Source organism: Cottoperca gobio, chromosome 12 (assembly GCF_900634415.1).
Source record: "Cottoperca gobio chromosome 12, fCotGob3.1, whole genome shotgun sequence".
Lineage (NCBI taxonomy): Eukaryota > Metazoa > Chordata > Actinopteri > Perciformes > Bovichtidae > Cottoperca > Cottoperca gobio.
In genome coordinates, this window is record NC_041366.1 from 1,590,332 (window position 1) to 1,615,000 (window position 24,669).

The window sequence follows — 24,669 nt, forward strand, 5'->3', positions numbered from 1 at the left end:
AGGGCTCTGAGGGAAGGCTCTGTGAATGCAAAAGCTTGTGTTCAGGTCTCATCGTGCCTTTATCCTGTGAGATAATCTATATCTTAAATAATAATAATCTATATATATACATATATACAACACATGTAGAAGTGTGTATTTATTCCACATATATGTGCAACTGAAACTTAACTGCTAACATCTAAAGTTGATTAAGATATATGCCAAATATATAAAAATGGCATGTGATGGCTTGTCATTTATGTGATCCCAGCGTATGCACATACATTACATAGGCCTACGTACCAATTTCAGATATGCACACCCTTCCTTACACACCTATGCGCAGACTTTGTGGACGGTCCCTTACTGGCCCCTCGAGATCTGAGACGTTCTTGCCTGACTGTTGAACTCGACTGGAGAGGGAAAAGTTGGGGAAGATGCACTGAAACCGAGAAAACGTCCAAGAGCCCAGACTCGGTTCTCTGCAGCGGCACACAGCTGTACTCTTCTCACAAGTATGAGGAGCGCCAGACCGACGGAACGGTAAGGTTTGCTGAAGTTTATGCGATAGGCTGTTGTAGTGAGCCGCCGGGTGGTTTCGGTGTTTGCGTGGCAGCTATCTGCACTGGGAGGGAAGGGAACATAGCAGCAAACAAGCGTTTATACAGATAGTGTTTCAAATCAACAAACAGTCAAAACTACACAAGTATGTAGGGTGTGTTGTCTTATTTCTGCTATGTGGGACAGAAACATACGGACCACATGATTTCCACAGCTGTCATTGCTGCCAAAACCGTAGTTCCTAATGAAGAGTTAATCTGCTTGTATAACTTCAACAAGTGTATTTTTTTTCAATTCCAGGTCTAAACAATCTTTCAGAGATGACTGACCTTGAAGCAAAGAAGGATTTTCAGCCCCTACTTTAAAGCCACATTCAGTATATAATTTTTTTCTGTGTTCATTCATTGGTGTTTATCATACCATGAGCGCACTGCAGCAGCTGGGAACAATGTCTTTTTTGATAAAAAAGAAGAAGTTCAAGTTTCAAGTGCAATTTACATTGGAAGAGCTTACAGCAGTGCCTTTCGTCAATGGAGTGCTTTTCTGCAAGATCCGGCTGATTGATGGTGGGGACTTTGCCACTTTGTCATCCAGGTATTTAGAACAACTTGCCACTTCCTTGTTGTAACCCTCTGAAACCTCTATTGCATGAAATCTGCTTCCTCGCTGACTTTTCCAACACAGATGTTAAATAGAATCTCCCCCCATTTCAATAGTTGATACTCTGCTGTTTTCCCACAAACAGAAGAGGACTAGATAATGTACACCCACTCTGCTACAAAGGAGTGGATAATTGACCTCTGTTGTGAGTTTTGGTGGTTACAGCTGTAAAACTGGTATTAAACTGCATGTCACCACAGTGTATGTTATTTTACCCTCATGCCTCCTGGGAAAATAGCCTTTTGTGCTATTTCTGAGCTCCACCCTGGAATACGTTCACACTGGGAGCTGCCCAGCACTAATACCGCCTTCTGCTGCTCGTCTTTGAGCCTCTCCATGTTGGGTTTCTCCAGTGGTTTGTTCAAGGGGCCCTGGGCAAAGTTTTTCAGCAAGCAAAAATTATTTTCTCTCCTGATATTCCAACATAGCCAGCTTCTCTTAACGTGTAGAGCAGTGGTTCCCAAACTTTCTGTGGCCAAGGCACACCAAAGACCAAGCCAAAATCTCAGCGTCTCAGCTCCTCTTCCGAACACACACACACACACACACACACACGCACACACTTGCAGTCAGAGACCGAGCGGAGAAAAAGTAAGGAGAGAACTTTAAAAATCTGCGCCACTCACGGACCTCATCCATGTATGGATTAAATGAAAGAGATACAAAGTTTTAATTAATAATTAGTGGTGTTGGTAAGCTAATTTTGATATTGTTTTCATCCTTGAAAAGAAAGTGAAGCTGATTTCCAAAAATTAAGGCTGATTTGATGTACCCAAAGAGGCACATTTTTCTAGTATAATGAATGTAAAACGGTGGCTGTCTGAGAAATATGGTTCACAGTAATGTAAAGTCTATGTGACCTGTAGTAACGTGGCCAAAACATTCAAAATAACTGGTGCGGTTCTTTTAATAGTAATGCTTTTTTATAACCGCACTTTGCAAAGCAAGGGAAGAAATAAACAGTTGAAAGGTAGAATAGTGAATAGAAATGCTCAAAATACACTCAGCTGAATAAATAACTATTGTCTCGGACTCTCCTCAAGCAAGCTCTGTCACCTTTAGCCTTTAACCTGAACACAGGAGTGATCAGGATGCATGGGATCCGTTCAGACAGGTCAGTAGGTCAGTAGGTCAGTGCTAGAATGGACAGGCAACTAGCACATTTGCCTGCATGCAAATAACTGGGTTACAGTGAAAACCAAGTGTTTTTTGGCTGACGGTTACCTAACTTACCTATAAGTTTCCATGAAATGTGTCCATTTGATGGCTCCAAGAATGTGCTGTGAGTTAGTGTGTTATTGTAGATGGGAATGGGAATGGGAGTTGATAGGACGCTGGAAGCACCTCGAGGTGAGGAGCAGCTTCAGAAACCCTGTACACAACCCTGACCTGCTACTGCTACATCATAGTGAAACATATCAGTCTGTTGTTCAACATTTCAACCAGGCACATAATCCACTAATCACAATGGAAAGTGGAAAGTATGTCTTTAGGGCTTGTTTGTGTTGAACTTTATAGAAAGACCATTAAACACCAACTAAAGGCTTGTTGGAGCTGCTCCATCGGTGCAATATTCCTTTACTAAGTGTTTGCTCACCAACAAGCTTCCTGTCACCAAAGCTTTCTTGCTTCCATGCCTCAGGGTTTTTGATGTCTCCAAGTACATCCTCCCTTTGGCCCAGCATAAATTGAGGAGTACACACATTGTTTTTCTCCCCCCCCACTCCTTACTAATAATAGCAGCCTTTTGTATTTGAAATGCAAATAATTGTTAAAGGTGTAACCATGGAGTAGAAGATGTGTTTCTTTCTTCTTCAGGCATATAAAACAGCCCACTCTATCTTTAATGAACTCTGTTCACAATCAAAAGGGTTGTCTTTTTGAATTGGGGCTGGTATCTCGAAAGTCATGATGCTCTAAAGCAAATTGAGAGATGCACACGGGGGGAAAAGTCCTCCTCTCATACTTAATTCAATATAACTCTTCATTTAGCAGCACATATGTCACGACATCAGGCACTAATACACAACAAACAAACAACAGCTGAGAGAGGTTCAATAAATAATAATAATATTCATAATAATAATAAATTGTATTTATAAAGTGCCATCCCCACAGCACAACACAACAGTTAGCTGAATATATCAAGAGCATCCTTCACAATTTACTTTCAGAAGCCTGCAAGGTTCTTCATTTCTTTCTTCTTTTCTTGAAACATGCAAGGTATTGATTCAACCTTAATCTCGTAGGGTGTCTAGATTGCCAGTATAAAAGAGAATTGACATTCTTTATCTTATTTGTCTGTTGATTGATTTATTCCTGCATATTTTATTGTATACACTGCAAGGGCCTCCAAGCCATTTAACCTATCTGACCTCACACAGCAACATGCTGGAAGAGGTGCAACTTTTATTGTGCTGCTATAAGGGAGAATTTCTTTCAAACAGGTTTGATGGAAATACTGATGACTGAGTAAATAAACAGGGCTTTAGGGAATATGCTTATTCTCTTACTTTCCAAGAGTTTGATGAGAAGATTAGTAACACTCAAGACATAAAAAAGGTGCCAATCATATAATAACAATAAGTCTATTTCCCAAAATCTCAAACGATTCCATTTAATTCATAAAAAACAAACATCTGGTTATATCAAAGGTAATTTTCATGCATACGTGTGGTACATCCCTTCATGTATTACAAAGTGGTAGTACACTATTATAGTGGTAGTAAATCAGTATCATTGCAAGGTGCACAGTCTTTCGTCTTATATTCATTAATGTCGACATTCCTAACTTTTTCACGTCAGACCCAAACAGATTGGTATTAGACTGAAGTCTCTGTAAAAGGAGCTTTCCTCCCTAGGAACACAGTGTGTATGATGAACAGGCCTGTAATACGTCTGGATTCAATATACAGACACTACCACTGACTCTGTCTAACAAATAGACCAAAACTAATCACATTGACCATACACTGTCCATCCATATACGACTTTACACACAGTCTTGTTTACATTATGCATGGTTTGCTTGCTGTACTGTACTGTACCTATAGTGTAGCCATAGTATATTTAAGCAATAGCTCACGACAGACCGTGGTATATGCTCATTATATCACAGTTAAGGAGCGTGGTACAACCCCCTTAACTATGATATAATGAGCATATATCACGGTCTGAAGTGAGCTATTGCTTTTATAAAACGGTTACCAAGTGTGGCAATATGAAAGAAAAATACATACTCCAATTTAAATAGTTTTTATTATTAAATAATGATGTTCAAAATAACATAGTCCCTCCGTTGCCTTCTGTACAATACATAGTGCGAGGTGGTTGCTATGCAACAACACTAACAGCTAGCGAACATATTAGACAGACAACGTTGATGATTATTTGGTCTACCTGCTCTTCACGTAGCTCTGCATGTCGTCTTTTAGGGGCTTTCTTCTATGGAGATAGGCACTGATCAGTCCACTCCTCCAGAGTAAAGCTTTGTAAGTTTGTTTCCCTTTAACACTGAATGTGTGATTACCGTAATTATGTCATAGTTTGCGCAATCAAAAAGATTTCAACGGTTTCTGAAAGCTGAGACTCTGCGCTTTACATAGTATATATAGTGTAGCCATAGTGTATATATATAGTGTAGCCATAGTGGATATATATAGTGTAGCCATAGTGTATATATATAGTGTAGCCATAGTGGATATATATAGTGTAGCCATAGTGTATATATATAGTGTAGCCATAGTGTGTATATATATATATATATATATATATATATATATATATATATATATATATAGTGTAGCCATAGTATATATAGTGTAGTGGTGGGCAGCTTTGCACAGTGGTCCGGTGGGTTAACACTTTTGGAAAGAAACTTAAAATATCCTACAAAGTTATCATATATTACAATCACAAATATCATAGTATGCATATTAAACCTAGACATGTTCTCTGAGAATTATCTTCGTCAAAACATTACCTTGTCTGCTATCAGTAACAACAGAAGTCCACTTTCTCAGCCAGCTGGAAAAAGGAACACAGCGAGTTCAATACAGGGATCAAATGTAGTTACTTATCTTGAGTGTTGTTCATAGACGTTATAAATCACATGTCCTATCAAACACGTAAAGCTTTAGAATTATCAAAGTTACACTCATACATTATAGCTTTGCTCAGAACTTGAAATCTCTTGTGTAAATCTTGTAAAACAGTCAATTTGCTGTCATGCATAACCTGTTAAAGTTCTACTCCACCCAAAGTGTGTAAAATGCTGTAGATTCCAAGGACGCACCTTATCCCCCTCCAGCTTGAGTCCGGCTCACTCTTTGTGCCCTAATGCCAACATGTGGAGGAATCGCTCTCAGCATACAGGGACTGAGTGGCTCACAGCAGCAACACTGTGTGAACCATTTGAGGAACCCAGGAAACTTTGTAGAAACTAAGAAAGTGCATTTCCACAAAAAGAATCAGGATGTAAATTTAGTACCAAGAGCAATGTTCCTGTTGACCTTTTTTTCTGATGGACCAGGAACTATCAAAGCAGAGTTTGAAGGGCTGTAGCAGTGGTGTAGTGGTGCGCATATACAGGTATACTATACCACGTATACCCACTTCTGGATAAAGGGATTTAGTGTGTACCAAGCCAAAGATCAGTATATGTACACATCTTTGAAATGTTATTTAAACTGCAGACAATCATGTTACAATCTTCCATGTAATCTGTGGTTGATTGCGTATAGAGAGGGTGTCTTAAGGACAAACTATTATAATAATAATAATAATAATAATAATAATAATAATAATAATAATAATAATAATAATAATAATAATAATAATAATAATAATATGATAATAAACATTTTATAAAAACTTTATTTATAAAGTTCTTCATATGGGTTAACTAGGATTGAAAACATTACAGGATTTAGGAAGATAAAACCAGGCAAATAAACAAATAAGACAAGTTAAAAATTAAACGGTGTGCTAGCCTTTTTTGAAAATAAAAGTTTTGAGAAGTGTTCTAAAGATGTCACTGATTCTGCCAGCCTCAGAACCTCAAGTGGGGAATTCCAGAGCTGAGGGGCCTTGACAGCAAAAGCCTGTGACCTTTAGTCTTAAGCCAGGTCTCAGGCACAGCCAGCAGAGACCTGCTTGAGGATCTGAGGCTGCGCCCTGCCTCATAGGGGAGCAGCAATACTGCAATGTAGCCGTGGGCTTTAAAGGTGATCAGTAAAATCTTAAAATCAATTCTAACAGTGAGTGGTAACCTGTCCTGCCCGCGTGAGAACAATCGTAAATTATAACATACGAAAAAGTATATATGTATTTTTTAACAGCACCCTTTTCAAAATAAAAGCAACACCATTGTATTGCGTGCATGGTGTAAATAATTTTCTAACTGTGTTGCTATTATTTTGAAAAGGGTGCTGTTTTTTCTTTATTTACGTATGCGCACCGCGCGGGTGAACAGCTACAAGTGATGCTGGCCGGCTAGCCCTCAAAATGTCCGCTCACGCCAAAATAAGAAAGTTTGATACAGAACGTTTTCAAGAAGACATGGACTGCTAAGTATTTATTTACAGAAGTCAAAGGTAAAGCTGTGTGCTTAGTTTGTGGTGCGAGGTCGCTGTGTTCAAGGATTACAATTTGAGTCGCCGTTCAAGAACTTGTCTGATGAAGAGCGGGAAAAGGAGTCGGGTGCTTTGCTAGCTAAACTGCAAAACCAACAAGGACTGTTTACAAAACATTGCACAGCAAATGGCTAGAAAAAGTAAACCGTTTATCAAGGAGTGTTTGGTGGATTCTGCAGCACTCATATGCCCAGAGGAAAAGGAGGCATTTGAGAAGCCATGCAGTCAATGAAAGGGATAACAACAGGGAGTGATTTGTTCACGGAGGTGAATGCATGTGTGGACAAGTTGGGACTGAAATGGGACAAGCTGGCGTGACAACGGATGGTTGTCCAAATCTGACGAGGAAAAATGTCTGACTTTTGAAGAGAATGCAGGATAAAGTGACAGAAATGAACCCTGAACAGAAATGGGTATTGTTGCATTGTATTATACATCAGGAAGTGTTATGTAAGTCAGTTCTAAAAATTAACCATGTTGTTGATGTTGTAACTAAAATAGTTAACTTCATCAGGGCAAGAGCATTAAATCACAGACAGTTTGTTGCACTTTGAGGAAAATGAGACTGAACATTGTGACATAGGCTACCACGCCGCTGTCAGGTGCTCAGCCTGGGCAAAGAGTGTCTGAGAGCTGAGAGTCACGACTTCTGTGTGAAGAAAGGAAAAGACGTCCCAGAGCTTTCAGATGCAGACTGGATGGCAGACCTTGGTTTTGCTGTAGATGTGACTGCACTAATGAATGAACTAAATGTCAAACTGCAATGCAAGGGCCTTTTTGTGCATGAAATGTACAGCGCAGTGAAGGCTTTCATGAGAAAGTTGCAGCTTCTCTCAAGCCAAATGGAGGACAACATTCTCACCCACTTCCCAACACTGAAAGAAGCCACACCATCAGCTGATCCCCTCCACAGGTACTCATCCATGTTAGAAGCACTGCATGATGAGTTTTGGAGGCGATTTCAAGACTTTAAAACAGTTGAGAATGAAATGCACATGGACGTTTCCCCATTTACATGCAATGTGGATGATGCACCCAGTGATGTTCAGCTTGAACTCATTGACCTGCAGTCTGACACATTTCTGTCAGAGGACTTTAGGTCAGTCTCACTGCCTGAGTTTTACTCTTCCCTGAAAGAGGAGAACTTTCCACACATGAGGAGACATGCTCAGAAGATTGTGGTCCTCTTTGGATCTACCTACATATGTGAACAGACATTCTCAGTGATGAAATTCAACACATCCAGATACAGATCCTCTATCACTGATGATCACCTGTCAGCTGTCCTGCGCATATCCACCTCAGACATTCAACCAGATTTCAGTGCACTTGTTCAAGCCCAAGACAGACTGGATCTTTCTCACTGAACAAGTAAAGTGAACTGAAATACATCAAAAGCACTTATTGCTTTTTGTATAAAGTTGATTCATTGCTTATCTTTACATACTGTAAAACACCTTTTCAGTATTGGTTTGTGAAGAATACTGATGTAATGATTGTTTTTACTGTTTATTACTTCTCTAGGAGTATTTTCCTATTTGACCCACTCCACAATTTCATATATTTATTGGAAGAGAATATCCTTATTCTTTTGATTACCAGTAGCAGCTAATCAAAATATATAATGTACTGCTTTTTACAATGGGAGAAAATGAATATTGAGCAGAATTAAGTTCAATTTATTGTTGATTCGGCCCTCCAACACAGCTTAATTGCCCACCCCTGCATTAGAGTATACCCACCTACTGAGACACAACTACACGACTGGCTGAATGTCACTGACTGCTAAAAGACAAGCTGGCTACAACTTCAATAGAGCTGCACCCAACAAGCAAGCACTGGATGCCAGTTGTATCAATACCAGGACTAGAAATGGGGAAATTCCTGTAAAATGAGTGAGCCAGTGATAAAAAATCTTGTTGATTATTTATGTATTTAAACGCACAATGTGTTAATTTTCTTCATTGTTTGTCGTTCAGGAGGTTTTTTCTGGGAGCCGAATTTTCCGCAAAGGTCTCCTCTTCTCTAAAACAAATGGAACCGTGAAAACACGGAATATAGCAGTTGCGTGTTTTTGAAAAATCTGATTCCCTGATGTCCCAAGTTGCAACTGATGTTTGTTTCTCTGATAACTTAAGATCCAGATGAAAAGCAGTTTCACGTCAAAAATCAGTGTTTCTCTGGCGCGGTTAGGCGGACTAATACGATGATGGGGCTGCAAGCTAACAGCTAATGCTAACTGAGCTTGTATCTCTGATAATTTAAGATTCAGACAATCAGGAGGTTTTTACAGGGAGCCAAATTATCCGCAGAGGTCTCCTCCTCTCCAAAACAACCAGTGATTAAAACACTCTTCACTCATTTTCCCTACAGCTAATGTTTGTGAGCATGTTTCTCTGATAACTTAAAATTGCAGTAGGCATCATACACATTTCGCCTCTCTCCCTTCTGACTTGTATTGCGCTGCTAAGTCCCGCCCACTAAATGACACGCTAAATGCACGCACCCCGCGGCTGTACAAACAGCCATAGAAGCAGCTGTTTACAGGCATATAGCGGCTGTAGAAGCTGCGCTTGAACAGCTGATTCAACGCCTGCAGAACATGCCAACTGCAATCCACTTTCTTTAAGTCTACTGCAAGGTTTTCCCTTTTGTTTTGCCTGATTAGCATTATACACAGTTGTAGGCAAAGGTGGTATTAGAAATGTAACACAAGTTGCCATAGCTATGAAGTTGACACATCAAATCCAGTGGCGGGCCGTGCATTTCACACCTAGGCCTTCAGTGATGTCCTACACAGTCCTACCTGAATTATTCCACCTCTTAATACCATCATTATGACACCATGGCTATAGAAACTATACATTTAGACAGAAACGCAATATAACCGGGCGTTGCATCACCCTAACAACAGAGTTATATTAATATTTACGAAACATTTAGTTGTAAATAGCAGGCATTCCCAGCAGTACAATGTGCAGTGCCTCTCAGAGGCTGTGAGCCAGGGGTACCACTCGTAGTTAGTGATTTGAAAGTGGCGGACAAACCCGGCCAAGGCCGTTCTCTTCTCACGATGTCTATCTTTTCTTGAAAAGTTTTTTCTTGAAAATGGCGTTGTAATTATATCTGCGACCAAATCGATCTCTTCTCCTCCTTCAGCCATTGTGGGTTGAAAAAAAACAGCTTGTAGAAATCTACGCAAATTAGCTCGTTCAAAGTTTGCTAGCTCTGCATAGCTCTGTCTCGTATCCAATCAAAAGACGTGGACGTGCTGACGTTATCGTACGCCTGCTAGCTGGCCCCGGTGTCCCCAACTCGAAATCTGATTGGTTAACGCCACAGTTTTGTCTCCGTTCACTTTAAGCGGCAGGCGCCCGCACTGTTGATTCTGAAGGCCTAAGGGCAGATTTCTTGGACCCTGGCAACACATCATGGCTGAAATATGATTGGATAAAAGCTCTAACATAAAGGCCAGACCTCCAAATCTCGATCTGAGGCTGGAAGCAGCGCAACCAAGAGGAAAGCTATGAAATGAAGAGAATAGACTATGGGGAATAATTTAATACATATTTGTGGAAAAATATATCAAAATTAAATTTATATTCTGATGATGTTTAGGCCAGCAGAGAAGGCCTTGCTGGCCCTGACGGCCCACCACTGATCAAATCAAATTTATTTATAAAGCCCAATATCACAAATTATACATTTGTCTCAGTGGGCTTTACAGACTGTACAGCATACAACACCCTCTGTCCTTAGACCCTCGCATCGCACAAGGAAAAACTTCCTAAATAAATCCTTTATTTCTGCGTGCAAGCCCGCAAACCAAGACACGAAGATGCCGTTTGTACTGAGTCGCTGTGATTGGCTAGTTATGTGCTAGCCAACCCTTATTAGTTGTTTGATTCAGCCCGGACAATTAACTAAATCAAATGTTGTTAATTACATGCAATGGTCATAATTAGTTAATTCAATCAAAATAAAAATGGAATAATATTGCCTACGTCAGCTTTATGATCTAGATATCTGATTACTAAAATCCTTCATCCGGGTAAAATATGGAGTTAAAAATGACCAAGAAAAAGTAAATTTATGACAACTTCTGGCAGACAACCACAACACCGACACATGCTCAAAGGGGAAACAACGGCATTACTCAAGATCAAATGAAACGGGCCGCGTCTTTGCTAAAAATAAAGGATTTCTTTTGGTTTGATAATTGTTGGAAACATTTTGTATAATGTCAGTACACAACTCAACAGGCAGTCATTATGCTCCTTCTCAGGGTCATAACTCATACAAACCTGAACACACAATCATGATACACATACTGTGTGTTTTATTCACTGTGACTTATGTATACTTTCTGACAATATCATTATCTCATTAATAAAGCCCCTTAGAAATAATAAAAAAGATGCTACTAATAACTCCAAAACTTGCCGGAGAATCATCATGTTTTTAAGTAAGTCATACTCGCATGCATATTTGGGAGCAACCTAATACATAATTTTCTGTCTTAATCCCACGTCTCACCTTTAAGCCACCACCACCTTAGACACACCTGCTAACTAAAGCCAATGCATTCTTACATAAGAACCTTTATTCTACCAGTTAATACAAACACATAGCAACCAAAAGATGTACAGGCAGGAGCTGTCATGTCTCAAATTCTTAAAAAAGTAATGGCCAGAATTGTAGGTTCTAACTGTGTGTGTGTGTGTGTGTGTGTGTGTGTGTGTGTGTGTATTTGTGTGTGTGTGTGTGGTGTGTTTGTGTGCGTGCATGCGTGTGTGAGTGTGTGTGTGCGTTTGTGTGCGAGTGTGTGTGTTTGTGTGCGAGTGTGAGTGTGAGTGTGTTTGTGAGTGTGTGTGTTTGTGTGTGTGCGTACATGTGTGTGTTTGTGTGTGTGTTTGTGTGAGTGTGTGTGTTTGCGTGTGTTTGTGTGCGTGCATACACGTTTGTGTGCGTGTGAGTGTGTGTGTGTGTGTGTGTGTGTGTGTGTGGGGGAGTAAGGCTCATTTGCAACTCGGTCTCATTCCTCAGATTCTTCTGACAGAGGGAACCAAGACAGAGTTTGTCAAAGTGGGAGATTTGAACCCGAACACATTTGTAGCAGCATTCTAGTGTTTGTGGCAAACAAATGAATATGCACTCAATGCAAGTTAGTATTTGCTACAGAATGTAAGCTGACAAGTGCAGATGCTTTGTGGTAGCAAGGTGGCACTGTAGTGAAGTTAGTTGGGTTGTGTACATCCTTCTAAAGTCAAACTCTGCACATGTGTTATTCAGCACAGTAAGGCTCAAATATCACAATGGAAGAAAAACACATTTTTGAGTGGAGGGAGTCTTTAACCAAAGCAATCAGTAGTGAGTGATGTATCCATCCAGTCAATGATATTTTCCATTATTATTCAGTTTGTTCATGAGGATTGAAAGCCAAGTGTTGATTTTAAGAGTTGTTATTCCGTAGCCTTTTGGAATCTTGTGCTAATTTGGCCGTTTTCGCATACTTTTGATTCTGCCTTACTAAAGCCCATTAAGAAATGCTTAGCATGTCAATGTTTGGTTTCAGCACAACCTCACCTACAGTATATAACCAGAGTTCATGTGAGTGTGTCTACGTGCTCTATGCGCTCAGCAACATGAGAGCTGCTGTTTCCTTCTGTTCCTACTTCACTTTGTGTGTTGCTCTGCTGTTCGTTGTGTAGAGTGTTTGGGGGGGGGGGTCGGCGTTGGGCGCATGAAACAAAGACTGGCAGAGAGTTTCAAGCCAGTACTTTCCACAGAAGCAGCCGGCAATGTTGGCCGGACTGTTGTTTTTATGCGGCGCCGGCTTGAACAGGTTACGTGATCTGATCACGCCGGTGCGATGGTGGACTCCTAAGGGTTAAAGCCATTTTAAAACAACCTGTAAAAATACGTCAATCTCACCACATTTGCCACCATTTTTGTGGCTCTGGCACAGGAAGCTGACAACCCCATTCTTAATCCTCCCATATTTCTGTTGTCCACTTCCTTTCTGTGTAATTGCCATATTTTATCAGCCAACAATGTTTACTGAAATTAAAAATAATGTATTGGTCACTAAGTCAGACTGTGACCCTTATAAACTCCCTTGGAGGCTGTGACCAACTAGCCATATAAAGCACAGCCTTATTGTGAGAGAAAGTGTTGCTTGTATCTCCTTGCCGTAAAATGGTGTGTTTGTAAAGGCGGGTGGTTGGGCTGTATGAAAAGAAGTGGCAGAACCTGTCTGGCAATTTCATGCCTCTCCCAGGCATTGTTTTAAGAGCTCTACACTTCAGGTCACCCTGCAGATAGGCGGAGTGGGATAAGTTCCTCTGATAAAGTTAATATGTGACAAAAGAATGCCTGAAGATACTGACTTAAGCTCTTATGACTGATTGTGTTAAAAAACAAATATGAGAAAGAACACCCTACCTGCCCTGCACTAAACAGCAGACAGACACAGTTATGCTGCATTCCCACTGGCTCTAATCAACTCGACCCAACTTGACTAGACATTAGGAATTGTGGATAATTGTACCGGTACTATTTTTAGTACCAACTCAGCCGATATTGCAAGCAAGCTGAGCTTATTGGTAGTATTTCTGGACTCAATAAAAGCATTTGATTTTCAATTAGGGTTCAATGGCCTTTCTTTGCCATTGATGGCCTACCTTTCCTTTGATGTTGAAAGGAGCCAGTTGAGGTGGTTCGGGCATCTAGTAAAGATGCCACCTGGGCGCCTCCCTAGGGAGGTGTTCCAGGCACGTCCAGCTGGGAGGAGACCCCGGGGAAGACCCAGGACTCGGTGGAGAGATTATATCTCCTCACTGGCCTGGGAACGCCTCAGGATCCCCCAGTCGGAGCTGGAGGATGTGGCCCGGAGAAGGGAAGATTGGGGTTCCTTGGAGCTGCTGCCCCCGCGACCCGATCCCAGATAAGTGGTAGACGATGGATGGATGGATGGATGGCCTTTCTTTGTCTATGCTATGGATACATTGAAAGTAGATGCAGATTTCATTGATTGGGTGAAATTGCTATATTTATCCCCGGAAGCAGCTGTCACCATCTCCTACTGCTCAGATCTCTTTCCATTAGATCCTTGCTTTTGTTATTGAGCCCTTAGCAGAGATCATTAGAACTACCTCAATGATCAGAAGCTTTGATGTTAAAAGAACCGTACATACAATTTCTCTTTATGCGGATGATGTCCTGCTGTACTTAGTCGAGATAGATGCCACCATTCCATGTCTGCTTGAATGTTTACAACAATTTAGACACATATCAGGTTTTAAGGTGATCTTATTAAAAACAAAAGCCATGCCCATTGGTTCTATGGTGGGCTCTGTTCCACCTAGAGGCTTTCCTTTTCATTGGTCACCAAAGGAGATAACATACCTTGGAATAAGAATTGGTGACGCTCTTAAAAAGCTGGTTAAGCCTAATGTTAAACCAATTCAATTGCGCTTTAAGGTAGAGTTGTGGGGAACCCTACCTGTAAGCACGTTAAGTGTGCTCAAAATGAATATATTATCTAGGTTGTTGTACCCCTACTGATGTTACATTTAGATTAAATGTGTACACAAATGATTTGGCATGGTAAAAAGGTTAGAATGAAAATAGGTAAATTACAAGGGGGATTAGGGGGTTCCAAACATGCAGCATGAATATATGAATGGGTGAATCCAGAGGTTACCAATACATTGATGGATTTAAATTCTAGAAACTGTGGTCTATTGGCACTAAAGGACTTTCCCTTTGTTAATCATAAGAGGAGGTTCAACATAACTTTATTGTTCTGAACACTTAGAATAAGATTAAGATCTGTTTCTGATTTTTCACTTCGGGCATATAGAGAAATCCAGATCCAATTTTATTTTTCATGTTTGTAAGGTTGTGACTACTGCTGCTCTTGTGATTTGTTAAGGTAGTTCAAAAACTATGAAAAAAGTTGTGTATGTGTTTTCAGGCATACAGAAGTAACACAGTGTGTATGTGGTTGTATGGTTGTTAACCATACTGGTGTGTAGATTGCCATGCTGTTTGCATTGCACTTCCTACATTTTGACACCACATTCCAAAGAACAAGCATGTGGAACTGTCTGTTATCAGCAAAGCAGCAGGCTGAGTCTGCACATGTGTGTTGTGTAACTGAAGTGCTGATCATGTAGAGAGCTGGATGTAAAGTTTCTTTTGATATGAGCTGGGCAGGGACAGATAACTTCAGAGTTTACCAGCCAAGTCGGGACAAGCTGAGCACGCTGATTGTCTGTGTGTGTTGTGAGAATAAAGTGGAGACACGTTAGTAATTTAGTATTAGTTCCCTGGTAGCACTGCTGTGGTCTCAGCTGTTATAGCTTACCTTTGGTCTTTGTTCATTAGTTTAGTGAGAAAAGCCTTTTTACAGAGTGAGGGAGGGACACACTGGATCAATCCCATGAGTCATCATTTCCCTCCATGGCCTCCCAAATTCCACAAATGAAGGGGTGAACAGAACATTCTCTTTTTAGGCCTTTATTTCTCCAGCTAAAGTAGTCTTAGCTGTTGCTTAGTTGTCGGCCTCTGTTTTCATTCCTCTGCCTTGGACACCATTTAGACAATATTTTGAAATAATTGCATCTACACTGCAGAAATCATTTGATTGCAGAATGTTAGAGACAGAGACTGAGACAGGGGGAGTGATACATGTCCTAGCCCAAACTACATGCAGATAAAAACTGAATCTGTTTTCAATCATTGGAAAACCCCTCAACAGACCCAGGTGAGATTATCTGGACTATTAACTAGCCTTGTGTAGTTATATAACTTCATATGTTTAATAACATATTCAAATACGTTATATCTTTCATATGACACAATCCACTTTTAGCATATCTCCATAGTGAGGATGTACTCAGTGAAAGTAAACTCGGAACCACAAAGATTCAGTTACAAGCTACTTAAGTACTAAGAACTGAACACAGAGAAACATTAAAAGATGACACTGTGTCTCTGGTCACCAGCCATACACATATTGAGCAGATCAGTGCAAGACATGGTGTTTATTGAGGGAGGAGCTTGTCACAGGTTGGCCCCTGCCGGCTGTGCTGCTAAAGGACCACAGGACCATAAAAGCGTTGGTCCACTGTTCCGAAGCAAGAACGACACTGCGTGACATGGCTATACCTTGCCTGTGGACAAATGCTGATCGTTTACTATTGAGACCTTAAACCAAACAGCCTTTAGCCTTGTGTGTATTTTTCTGTGTGATACTGGACAAGGTCACACCTGTTATGTTAGGAGTAAAATCACATCGGAATCATCTTGTAAATCATTTTAGTAAATCGTGTGTGTGTGTGCGTGTGTGTGTGTAGGGAGGAGGTGCAGCAGAACTGTGTTCGATGGAGGAAGAAGTTTTCTTTCATGTGTAAAATGAGTACTAATCCAATCACTGGAGTGTTGGACCCCTGCATCTGCCGGGTCTCTGTACGTAAGGTAAACTACAAATCCCAACAGCCACCTCTCCTTGCTTATCATGATTTAAAGGCAATGCCATTTTCCACCACATTACCCAATAATGCAGGAATGATAATGCTGCATGAAAGTAATGCACAGACAGTATACTTGTTTTGTCCCTCAGCACCTGTCCCAGGTTCCTTATGAGTACCACATGATGTGATGTAACATGTTTAAGGGTATGACTGTGGAGATTGTGATGGCAGTCTGACATACGTTTTGACAGACTGTTTTGTTCTCTATCTCCTTAGGAGCTCAAAGGTGGAAAGGCCTTCTCAAAGGTAAGGTTACGTTTTGATGATGTCACTAGAAGCCACTTATATACGCACAATTTCAAAACTATTAAACTATTGGGCTCATAAAGTTGAGAGTGGCCTGTTTTCTGTATAAAACAGACTTTTACAGTGTCAGTGATGATACAAGTTGTGTTAAATACCAACCATGTCAACATCACAGGGCTTTGTTACAGGGACATGTGACAGGGCACAGTCAGAGGGTAATGACTTGAAGTGGCGTGTGTGTGTGTGTGTGTGTGTGTGTGTGTGTGTGTGTGTGTGTGTGTGTGTGTGTGTGTGTGTGTGTGTGTGGTAACAGCTGAACTTGAAGCATCAGTCATGTCATTTAAAGTATCAGCTGTTTGAGCTACATCAGTGTACATACAGTTTGTAATATTGTCATATCACACCCTGATTATGGGGATCATTTTATATTTCCAGATTAATTACTAATTACTTAATTACTAATTACTAATTACTAATTACTATTAATTACTACTCCATGCTGAGTAATGTAATGTGTTTGTTTCAGGACTTTGGTACTGTCTTCTGCACTGTCTTCTGTTAAAACATAATGAGAAAGTCAATCAGTCAACGTAATGATTGATGAAATAAATTCTTAAATATGTAAGAAGTAAATAAAAACTGCTTCACAGCGTGCGTGGATGCACTAGAGAAGTAAACTATAGGTTGGGATCCTATGTTTTATTTTCTAGAATGTCTGCTTTAAATAATAAAATAAAACAAAGACCAAATAACTCTTTAGTTGAAGTAATTACAGCTGGTGGACTGGCAGGTTTAAAGGTTCACAAGCCATGTGGCCATTACAATCAAGAGGGTTTTTTTCCCTTTGAGCATGTGAGTGTGAGTGTTCAGAAAATTTCTTGGCAACATGACCAAACTTCTTAAGTAATCAAATTGCTTTGTATATATAAGTTCCCTTTTTCCCCTGAGAATGGCACTAGTAGAACTTCGAGAATTAAACAGATTTAGGCTCCGAGGAGCAAGAATAAGCTCAGTAAATTTCCTATACCACACACGTATTTAGCTTTTGGATGGGCATCAGAGGAAAATGGAAATGGGGGATTCAAATCTATTCAACTTTTAATCATCACACATGCACACAGTGAAATTTAGACTCTACTTTAACCCATCTAGTATTAGGAGCAGTGGGCAGCTATTCTATATACAGAGCCCGGGGAGCAGTGTGGGGGTCCATTGCCTTGCTCAAGGGTACCCCAGCAGTGGCCAGGAGGCGAACTAGTCCATACTTGAGCCATTCGGGGACTTGAACCGGCGACCATCGGATTCCCAAGCTACGTCGCTCAAGGAGTCATTAAAACATGAAGAATCATCTTCTGGGAAACAAATGTCACGTACCGGTACAGGAGTCGTCAAGATCAAGTTCAGAACAAACTAGTTGAAGAGAAATTAGTTTTGAACAATCTGGCATTGCCTTATTTGGTCAAGGACAAGTTCAAATTTTCAGCACTAACTTTAGAAAGGACAGCCTTCTCAGAAAAGTTTTTTTTATGAGTTTAACAACATTTTCAGATTGACTGGAAGCACAGATGGGACACATTTGCACAAAATATGTTAATATGACAATGAAATACACTTACACACAGGCTCACACACTGTGACCCCTCAAGGGAGAAGCAGACGATGGACAGACACTCCTGAATGGAGAGGTTAAAGGAGATTATTGACTTCAAAATAAAGTCCCTCTCTCCTGTTTCACTTCATGTGCTTCCTATAAGAAGAAGTGGGCCACACTGACCTACACTTTGTTCTTAAGATGTGTATAACTTTCCACCTTTTAATGTTTTTAGTTTTTTTAACAAATTTTTAGAATTTTTGTTGTTTCTCATATGTTATCATGCCTGCCTGTCTGTCTGTCTGTCTGTCTGCCTGCCTGTCTGCCTGTCTGTCTGCCTGTCTGTCTGTCGGCCTGTCTGTCTGTCTGCCTGTCTGTCTGCCTGTCTGTCTGTCGGCCTGTCTGTCTGCCTGTCTGTCGGTCTGCCTGTCTGTCTGTCTGTCTTCCTGTCTGCCTTTCTGCCTGCCTGTCTGCCTGCCTGTCTGCCTGCCTGTCTGTCTGTCGGTCTGCCTGTCTGTCTGTCTGTCTGTCTGTCTGTCGGTCTGCCTGTCTGTCTTCCTGTCTGCCTTTCTGCCTGCCTGTCTGCCTGCCTGTCTGCCTGCCTGTCTGTCTGTCGGTCTGCCTGTCTGTCTGTCTGCCTGTCTGCCTGTCTCCAGCTAGGTTTTGCCGATCTCAACATTGCAGAGTTTGCTGGTTCAGGCTCCACAGTTCGCTGCTGCATCCTGGAGGGTTATGACACCAAAAACACTCGACAGGACAACTCTATCCTCAAGGCAGACACACACACACACACACACACACACACACACACACACACACACACACACACACACACACACACACACACATACACTGAACTGGTCAGCACTGAGGTTTAGTAACATATCTGTGTTTTTTGTAGGTAACAATTGGAATGACTCTTCTGTCTGGGGATCCCTGCTTTAAAACGTAAGTTCCTCTTTTTCAGGGATTCTGACACTGTGCCTCCCCCCCCCCCCCTTCCCTCTCAGACAAAACTGAGATAACTGCTCTCCCCCAGCAACCACTGTCTACCCCATGTCACCCCTCCATGGGCGATGTCTGTGTCCACAGGTCTTCCACAGTGTAAGCATCTGTATATGAATGGATAGAGGAGAGTCAGTGGCCCTGTTCAGATTAACATGACAACAAATGATGACTGGTGTGTTAACTGCATACCAAACAACAGTGATTATCAGCAAAGTTATCTTCACTTCACATCGCTCTTCTGCTCCGCTCGTGTGTGTGTTTAAGTGCAATTTCAATGTCGCTCAGGAAATATTCGAGTAGACACTACTTAAAAGAATGTGGCCATATGCGGCCCAGGCCAACTCCGAATGTGGTCTGAGCGATCAGATCTGTGTGTGTCCTCAGTGTCTTTGCTGCGTCCACACCTGTATTTAGACTGTCAATCACAAGAGTGTGTTCCAGGAACACAAGAACCAAGTCCACCAAGGAAAGAGTTAATATTAATGGATCGTATTAACTCCTGATTACTTTGATTTGGAGGGTAATCATGCTTTAGTTTTAGCCTATATTTGTTTACATTTTGGTAAATTGAAACCATAGTGTTGGTCAGGGTTAGGGTTAATGTGTCCTATTAGCAGATCCAGTTTGCACTGTACCCATGATGTACAGACAACTATCACTAGATTACTTGGATAATGAAGAACATTTGTAAATCTGATAATGCAGGCAATATTTGGAGTTATAAGGAACTTATTTTTTTCTATGATTTCTAAATGGACATTCAGTCGTGATGGACATCAGATATAATGATATCATAAGTTGGCTGATTCAGAAACACGATTTTGATGCGAATTGCACCATGTACCTTAATAACCTCCATGAGCGGTGTGCAGCTGCTGACCTTGTTGATAAGCGACCAAATCAGTTGCCAAACTTCAATATCTAACTTTTCATTGTTTTTATAACCCCACCATGCACCTGTTCCTTAGCCCTCTTAGACTGACCCTGTGATGACATTTTGTAATGCTCATCTTTCGTTTGTGCCTGTGTTTACACCATCAGACCTCCCAACACTGCCAAATCTATCTCTATTGGGGACGAGGACCCCACCCTGCAGCTGGACTGTAAGGGGGAGAGCACTGATTCCACAGTGCAGCCACCAGGAGGCATCATGGAGGGTCCTTGTGCCTTCAAACCCAGACAGTCGTCAGTACGTAGCTCAGGTAACTGCTCTGCATTACTGTTCCCTGTGTCTTCACTAACCAACTGGAATTAAAGGGTAGTTCCAACTCATTACAACTTGTGTTTTATTTTTGTAGTTTTTCTATCAGTTATGAGATTTGGAAACGCAGTGAATTGGCAACAGTGAAGTCACAGGGAAAGAAACATGAGCACTCAGATGATAAAGCAACATTTTACCCAGATTATCTAAACCACATTATTTGGAGGGCAAACTCAACGTTGCACGTGCATTTTTGCTAATAATCCCTCATTGCACAGGAAAACTATGTATGCACAAATATGCTAATGGGAGTTCAAAATATGTTTTATTATCTGGGAGTTTGTTTACAACCTGTCTGATCTGTTTCTGTTTCTTTTCCGTTCTGACTTTGTTTTTGCGTTGTGTTCTCAGCAATTAAACAACAAAATAAGCATGTCAGTGGTTTTAATATGTAGTAACATACACACATCTAAATTTCATCAAAAGAATATTAAAGGATAAAGGATGTCATTGTTCTATGTTTTTCTGATTGTCAACAAATCCCATGGAAAGACCAAACAATGTGTTAACCGGTCACAGGGGCACTGTTTGTGGAAAGAGGGGTTGTTGATGACATTTTTTTATGTATATTTTTGAAACAACATTCTATTTAGAAGGGTGAAAGCAGAAGCCACAAGAGACAGATAGAGACCAACAAATGAAACCAAAACAACCAGGGCGCTCGTGTGGCCTGGGGTTAAGGTACTGACTGCAACGTTCTTGGTTCGTGAAATTTAAAAGAAACTGCATGGCAAGATACCATTAGAGGTAAAAAAGAAAATATATTCTAAGTTAGGTGAACTGACCCTTTCATATAGGTATTCAAACAAACTGAGCACCTAAGTTGCCAGTTAACACCCAACGAAGTATTGATGTGTGTGTGTGTGTGTGTTTACTGTGTGTTCTGCAGGGCTTCCTGAGGAGGGAGAATGTGTGTCCAGCCCAGATGAGGTCTTTTACACTGGTCATTTCCGCAGCTCCAGCTATGCCAGCCAGCACAGCAAGATCTCAGGTCAGAGAGCTTCCTCATGCTGCAACCAAGGTCAGGAGCTTTTACTTCCTCCAGCTAAACAGGCCCAGTTCTAGACTGCTTTGAATGGGGGGGCAGTATGAGATGTTGCTTGGTCACCAACGACTCGTGTTAATATGAGTGTTCTTTAGGACTGTAAGCTATAATGCACACTGTTTTATTTATATAAGTGATCTCCCAGTGAGTAGTACAGGCAGGCTGTGTACAGTAATCAGGGCTTTCTACAAGGATATGGAGCAGCCAACAGGTGGGGAAAAGTAACCAGCTAGGGGGGTCCGAGGGTCCCCCGGAGAAACATATGGGTTGTAAAAGCCTAAATTAAGTGGCCACTGGCACATTCTGGTGCCACTATTCTCTGCATTCTCTACTAGTCTCTGCATGTTTCATAGGGCCAACCCATGTATTAGTAAATCTTATTGTTATTCATTTTATTTTGATGATTGGTTGAATCGACAAGGAGAAAATAAAATACCAATAAAAGACCAGGGAGATGCTCTGATAGAATAAACTCTTCAATCTCACACTATTTAGCTAAATATTTGACCTTGGCCCTAACAATTGAGATTGGGTGGACTATAGAGGGTAAATATAATCAAATGGTGGCACTGTGCATCCGCCTAAAGCCTGTTCACAAGGCCTGACTACAAACTGATCCAGGGCACCAGAAGTGCTGAAAGCTCGAGTGTTTCTGTGTGTCAAGATGTTTGTCCCCTCTCCCCTCCTCTCTCCTCTCCTCTATTCCCCTCTTCTCTTCTCTCCTCCCCTCTCCTCTCCTTCTCTCTCCTCTCCTCTCCTCTCCTCTCCTCTCCTCTCCTCTCCTCTCCTCTCCTCTATTCCCCTCTTCTCTCCTCCCCTCTCCTCTCCTTCTCTCCTCTCTTCTCTTCTCCTCTCCTCTCCTCTCCTCCTCTATTCCCCTCTTCTCTCCTCTCCTCTCCTCTCCTCTCTTCCCCTCTCCTCTCCTCTCCACTCCTCCCCTCTCCCCTCCTCTCCTCTCCTCCCCTCCAGGCTACAGCACAGCTCACTCTCGATGCTCCAGCCTGACAGACCTCAGTCACCATAGGAATGCCTCCTCCAGCAGCAGTGTTTCCACTGGGATCGCCCTGCCCGCCTATCTACCTCCCTCCACCCCCACTGAGCTGCAGCGACAAGCAACTCCCACCAAGCCAGAGAGGCCTCCTCTCCCCTCTGCAGCAGCCCTCATGTCCAACAGATCCTCCAGGTAGATACACACACCTGCGCTTTTGACAAAACATGGGAGGCATGTCTGTACACCATCACACTGATAAAAGTCTAGGGTTGAATCTCAGGCATGTGTAAACTTGCATACCTGAAATTCTTCATGAGTTCATTCCACTCTGAGAGGAGGAGTGTGTGTGTGTGGCATTCTCTGTTGGTCACATGGAAGGACCTCAGACTGAATGCCAACCAGTACAAAAACAAGCTTCATACCCTCACCACCTCATATGCTGTTATCAAGAAGCAACTATACAAAATAAAAGCGTTTCAGTGTATCTCAACAACTGGACTAAAATACACTCACACTAAATACTTACTTAAATACTTTATTAGAATATGGGTTTAATTTTCATAGCTTTCACTGCTGGTTCCATCAGTTATAGAGAATACACACACATTTCACTCAGTTTCTTAATCAATTATTGGATTTGTTAACAATCAACAGTCAATTAATAATTTGGAACATTGCTCATAAAATTACAAAAAGCAATTTTTTTACAGACATTTGTGGTCTCCAGAGGACAAATCCTACTGACTCCCTGACTTTTCATCTAGTGCCACAGAGTTTGGAACTTAAATACCTTCAAAACTAATAAAATTCCCATCAGCTTCAGCTGTACTTTATGTTTATTAATAAATAGCTAATGTTAGCATGCTAACACTGTAAACTATAGAGTGGTGCAGGGATGACTTGCGGGATGAATTTTGTAGGCTGACCTGGAAGTTAGCATCGCACTGGGCACTGAGCAATCCAATGGGATTTTTCCATTGGATTTTGGATTATTGCAGAAAATAAACTCTGTGGAAAACAAACTTTCATGATTACCTAAAGCTAACATTAGGCTACACTACACAAACTACACGTTAAAATCTCTCAAGCACAACCACACACATTTTTTCAGGCATTTTATCAAAAACCCATTCCACAATTCCATTCCATTTGTTTGTTTGTCAGCAGGATTACCGCAAAACTACTACTGGTCTAATTTTCATGAAATTTAGTGGAAGGGTAGCATGGGCCAGGGATGCACCCATTAAAACTGGGAGCGGATCCAATTCAAGGGGTGGATTATTATTTTTCACTTTTCTTAAAGGGCCTACGAAATGATAAACATGAATTTCTACTGATGATAGTAAATGCTATTTGTGGTGTAAAATGATGTGTTATTTATGACACAATGATCGCAGTATTTAATAAATCATGATTTAGTATGTCGACCACCGATGTTTACATTGCCACTACCGGAAACACCCGACGCCATGTTCTGACGTCACAAGTAGAATACAGTCCACCAGTTGAATACACAGACAGCACGGCAGACATGGCGATGTCGGACTCTGGCTCGGATATTTCGACAGAATCGTGTGACAGTGAGTCGTCAATAGACTCGTTGCACCTTCAAGAAGAGGAGTTTATTGAAGAGGATGCCAGTGTCGTGGATTTAGATCATGCGGGCGACTTTAACGTGGTGGAAACAGAGCAGCTCGAGACACAGTATTCAAGATGGAGACACAGACGGGAGTGAACATGCGGATGATGGTGACGGTGATCCTGGATTTGGCGGAGATCCTGTGCGGCAACAGAACACAGACAGGTATATACATTTGACTATAGTTCATAGAACTTCCCAATAAATAGTGAATACATCATAATAAAACGTAACATTATCCTCGATCGTAAATAGATCACAAGCTATCGATAGCTTCTAGCGAGTCGATAGCTTGGTTTCCTTGAATTGTTATGAACCCGACTAGTTGTCCGCAAATTGCTCGATCGCTAAATATTCAATTATTTCTCTTCTTAGACACATTGACGTCTGTAAAGCTTGTTAACTTGATAACTTGATTCTTTCTCAAAGTTTCTGTCGTTGTGTCTGATGTCAAACGTCATATATTACGAGGCTGTATATAAAGCATTAGCTATTAGCTAACAAACAGACTGG

General features: G+C 41.2%; 1 protein-coding gene across 3 annotated transcripts in view; it reads left to right on the forward strand.

The window, feature by feature from the left end:
- The first annotated feature begins 349 nt into the window (after positions 1-349).
- LOC115016630 (protein FAM102A-like) overlaps positions 350-24,669 on the forward strand; it is a 32,759-nt gene continuing 8,439 nt past the window's right edge. The window contains exons 1-9 of one of the 3 annotated variants that reach the window (XM_029444533.1): positions 350-525; positions 844-1,137; positions 16,199-16,319; positions 16,592-16,621; positions 18,869-18,985; positions 19,114-19,160; positions 20,262-20,422; positions 21,371-21,502; positions 22,496-22,709. In XM_029444533.1, the coding sequence (XP_029300393.1) occupies positions 965-1,137; positions 16,199-16,319; positions 16,592-16,621; positions 18,869-18,985; positions 19,114-19,160; positions 20,262-20,422; positions 21,371-21,502; positions 22,496-22,709 (995 nt within the window). In that variant the 5' untranslated portion in view covers positions 350-525; positions 844-964. Of the gene's footprint in view, positions 526-843; positions 1,138-16,198; positions 16,320-16,591; positions 16,622-18,868; positions 18,986-19,113; positions 19,161-20,261; positions 20,423-21,370; positions 21,503-22,495; positions 22,710-24,669 lie in introns of those variants that run through there. The other 2 variants (XM_029444534.1, XM_029444535.1) reach the window with 2 other exon arrangements.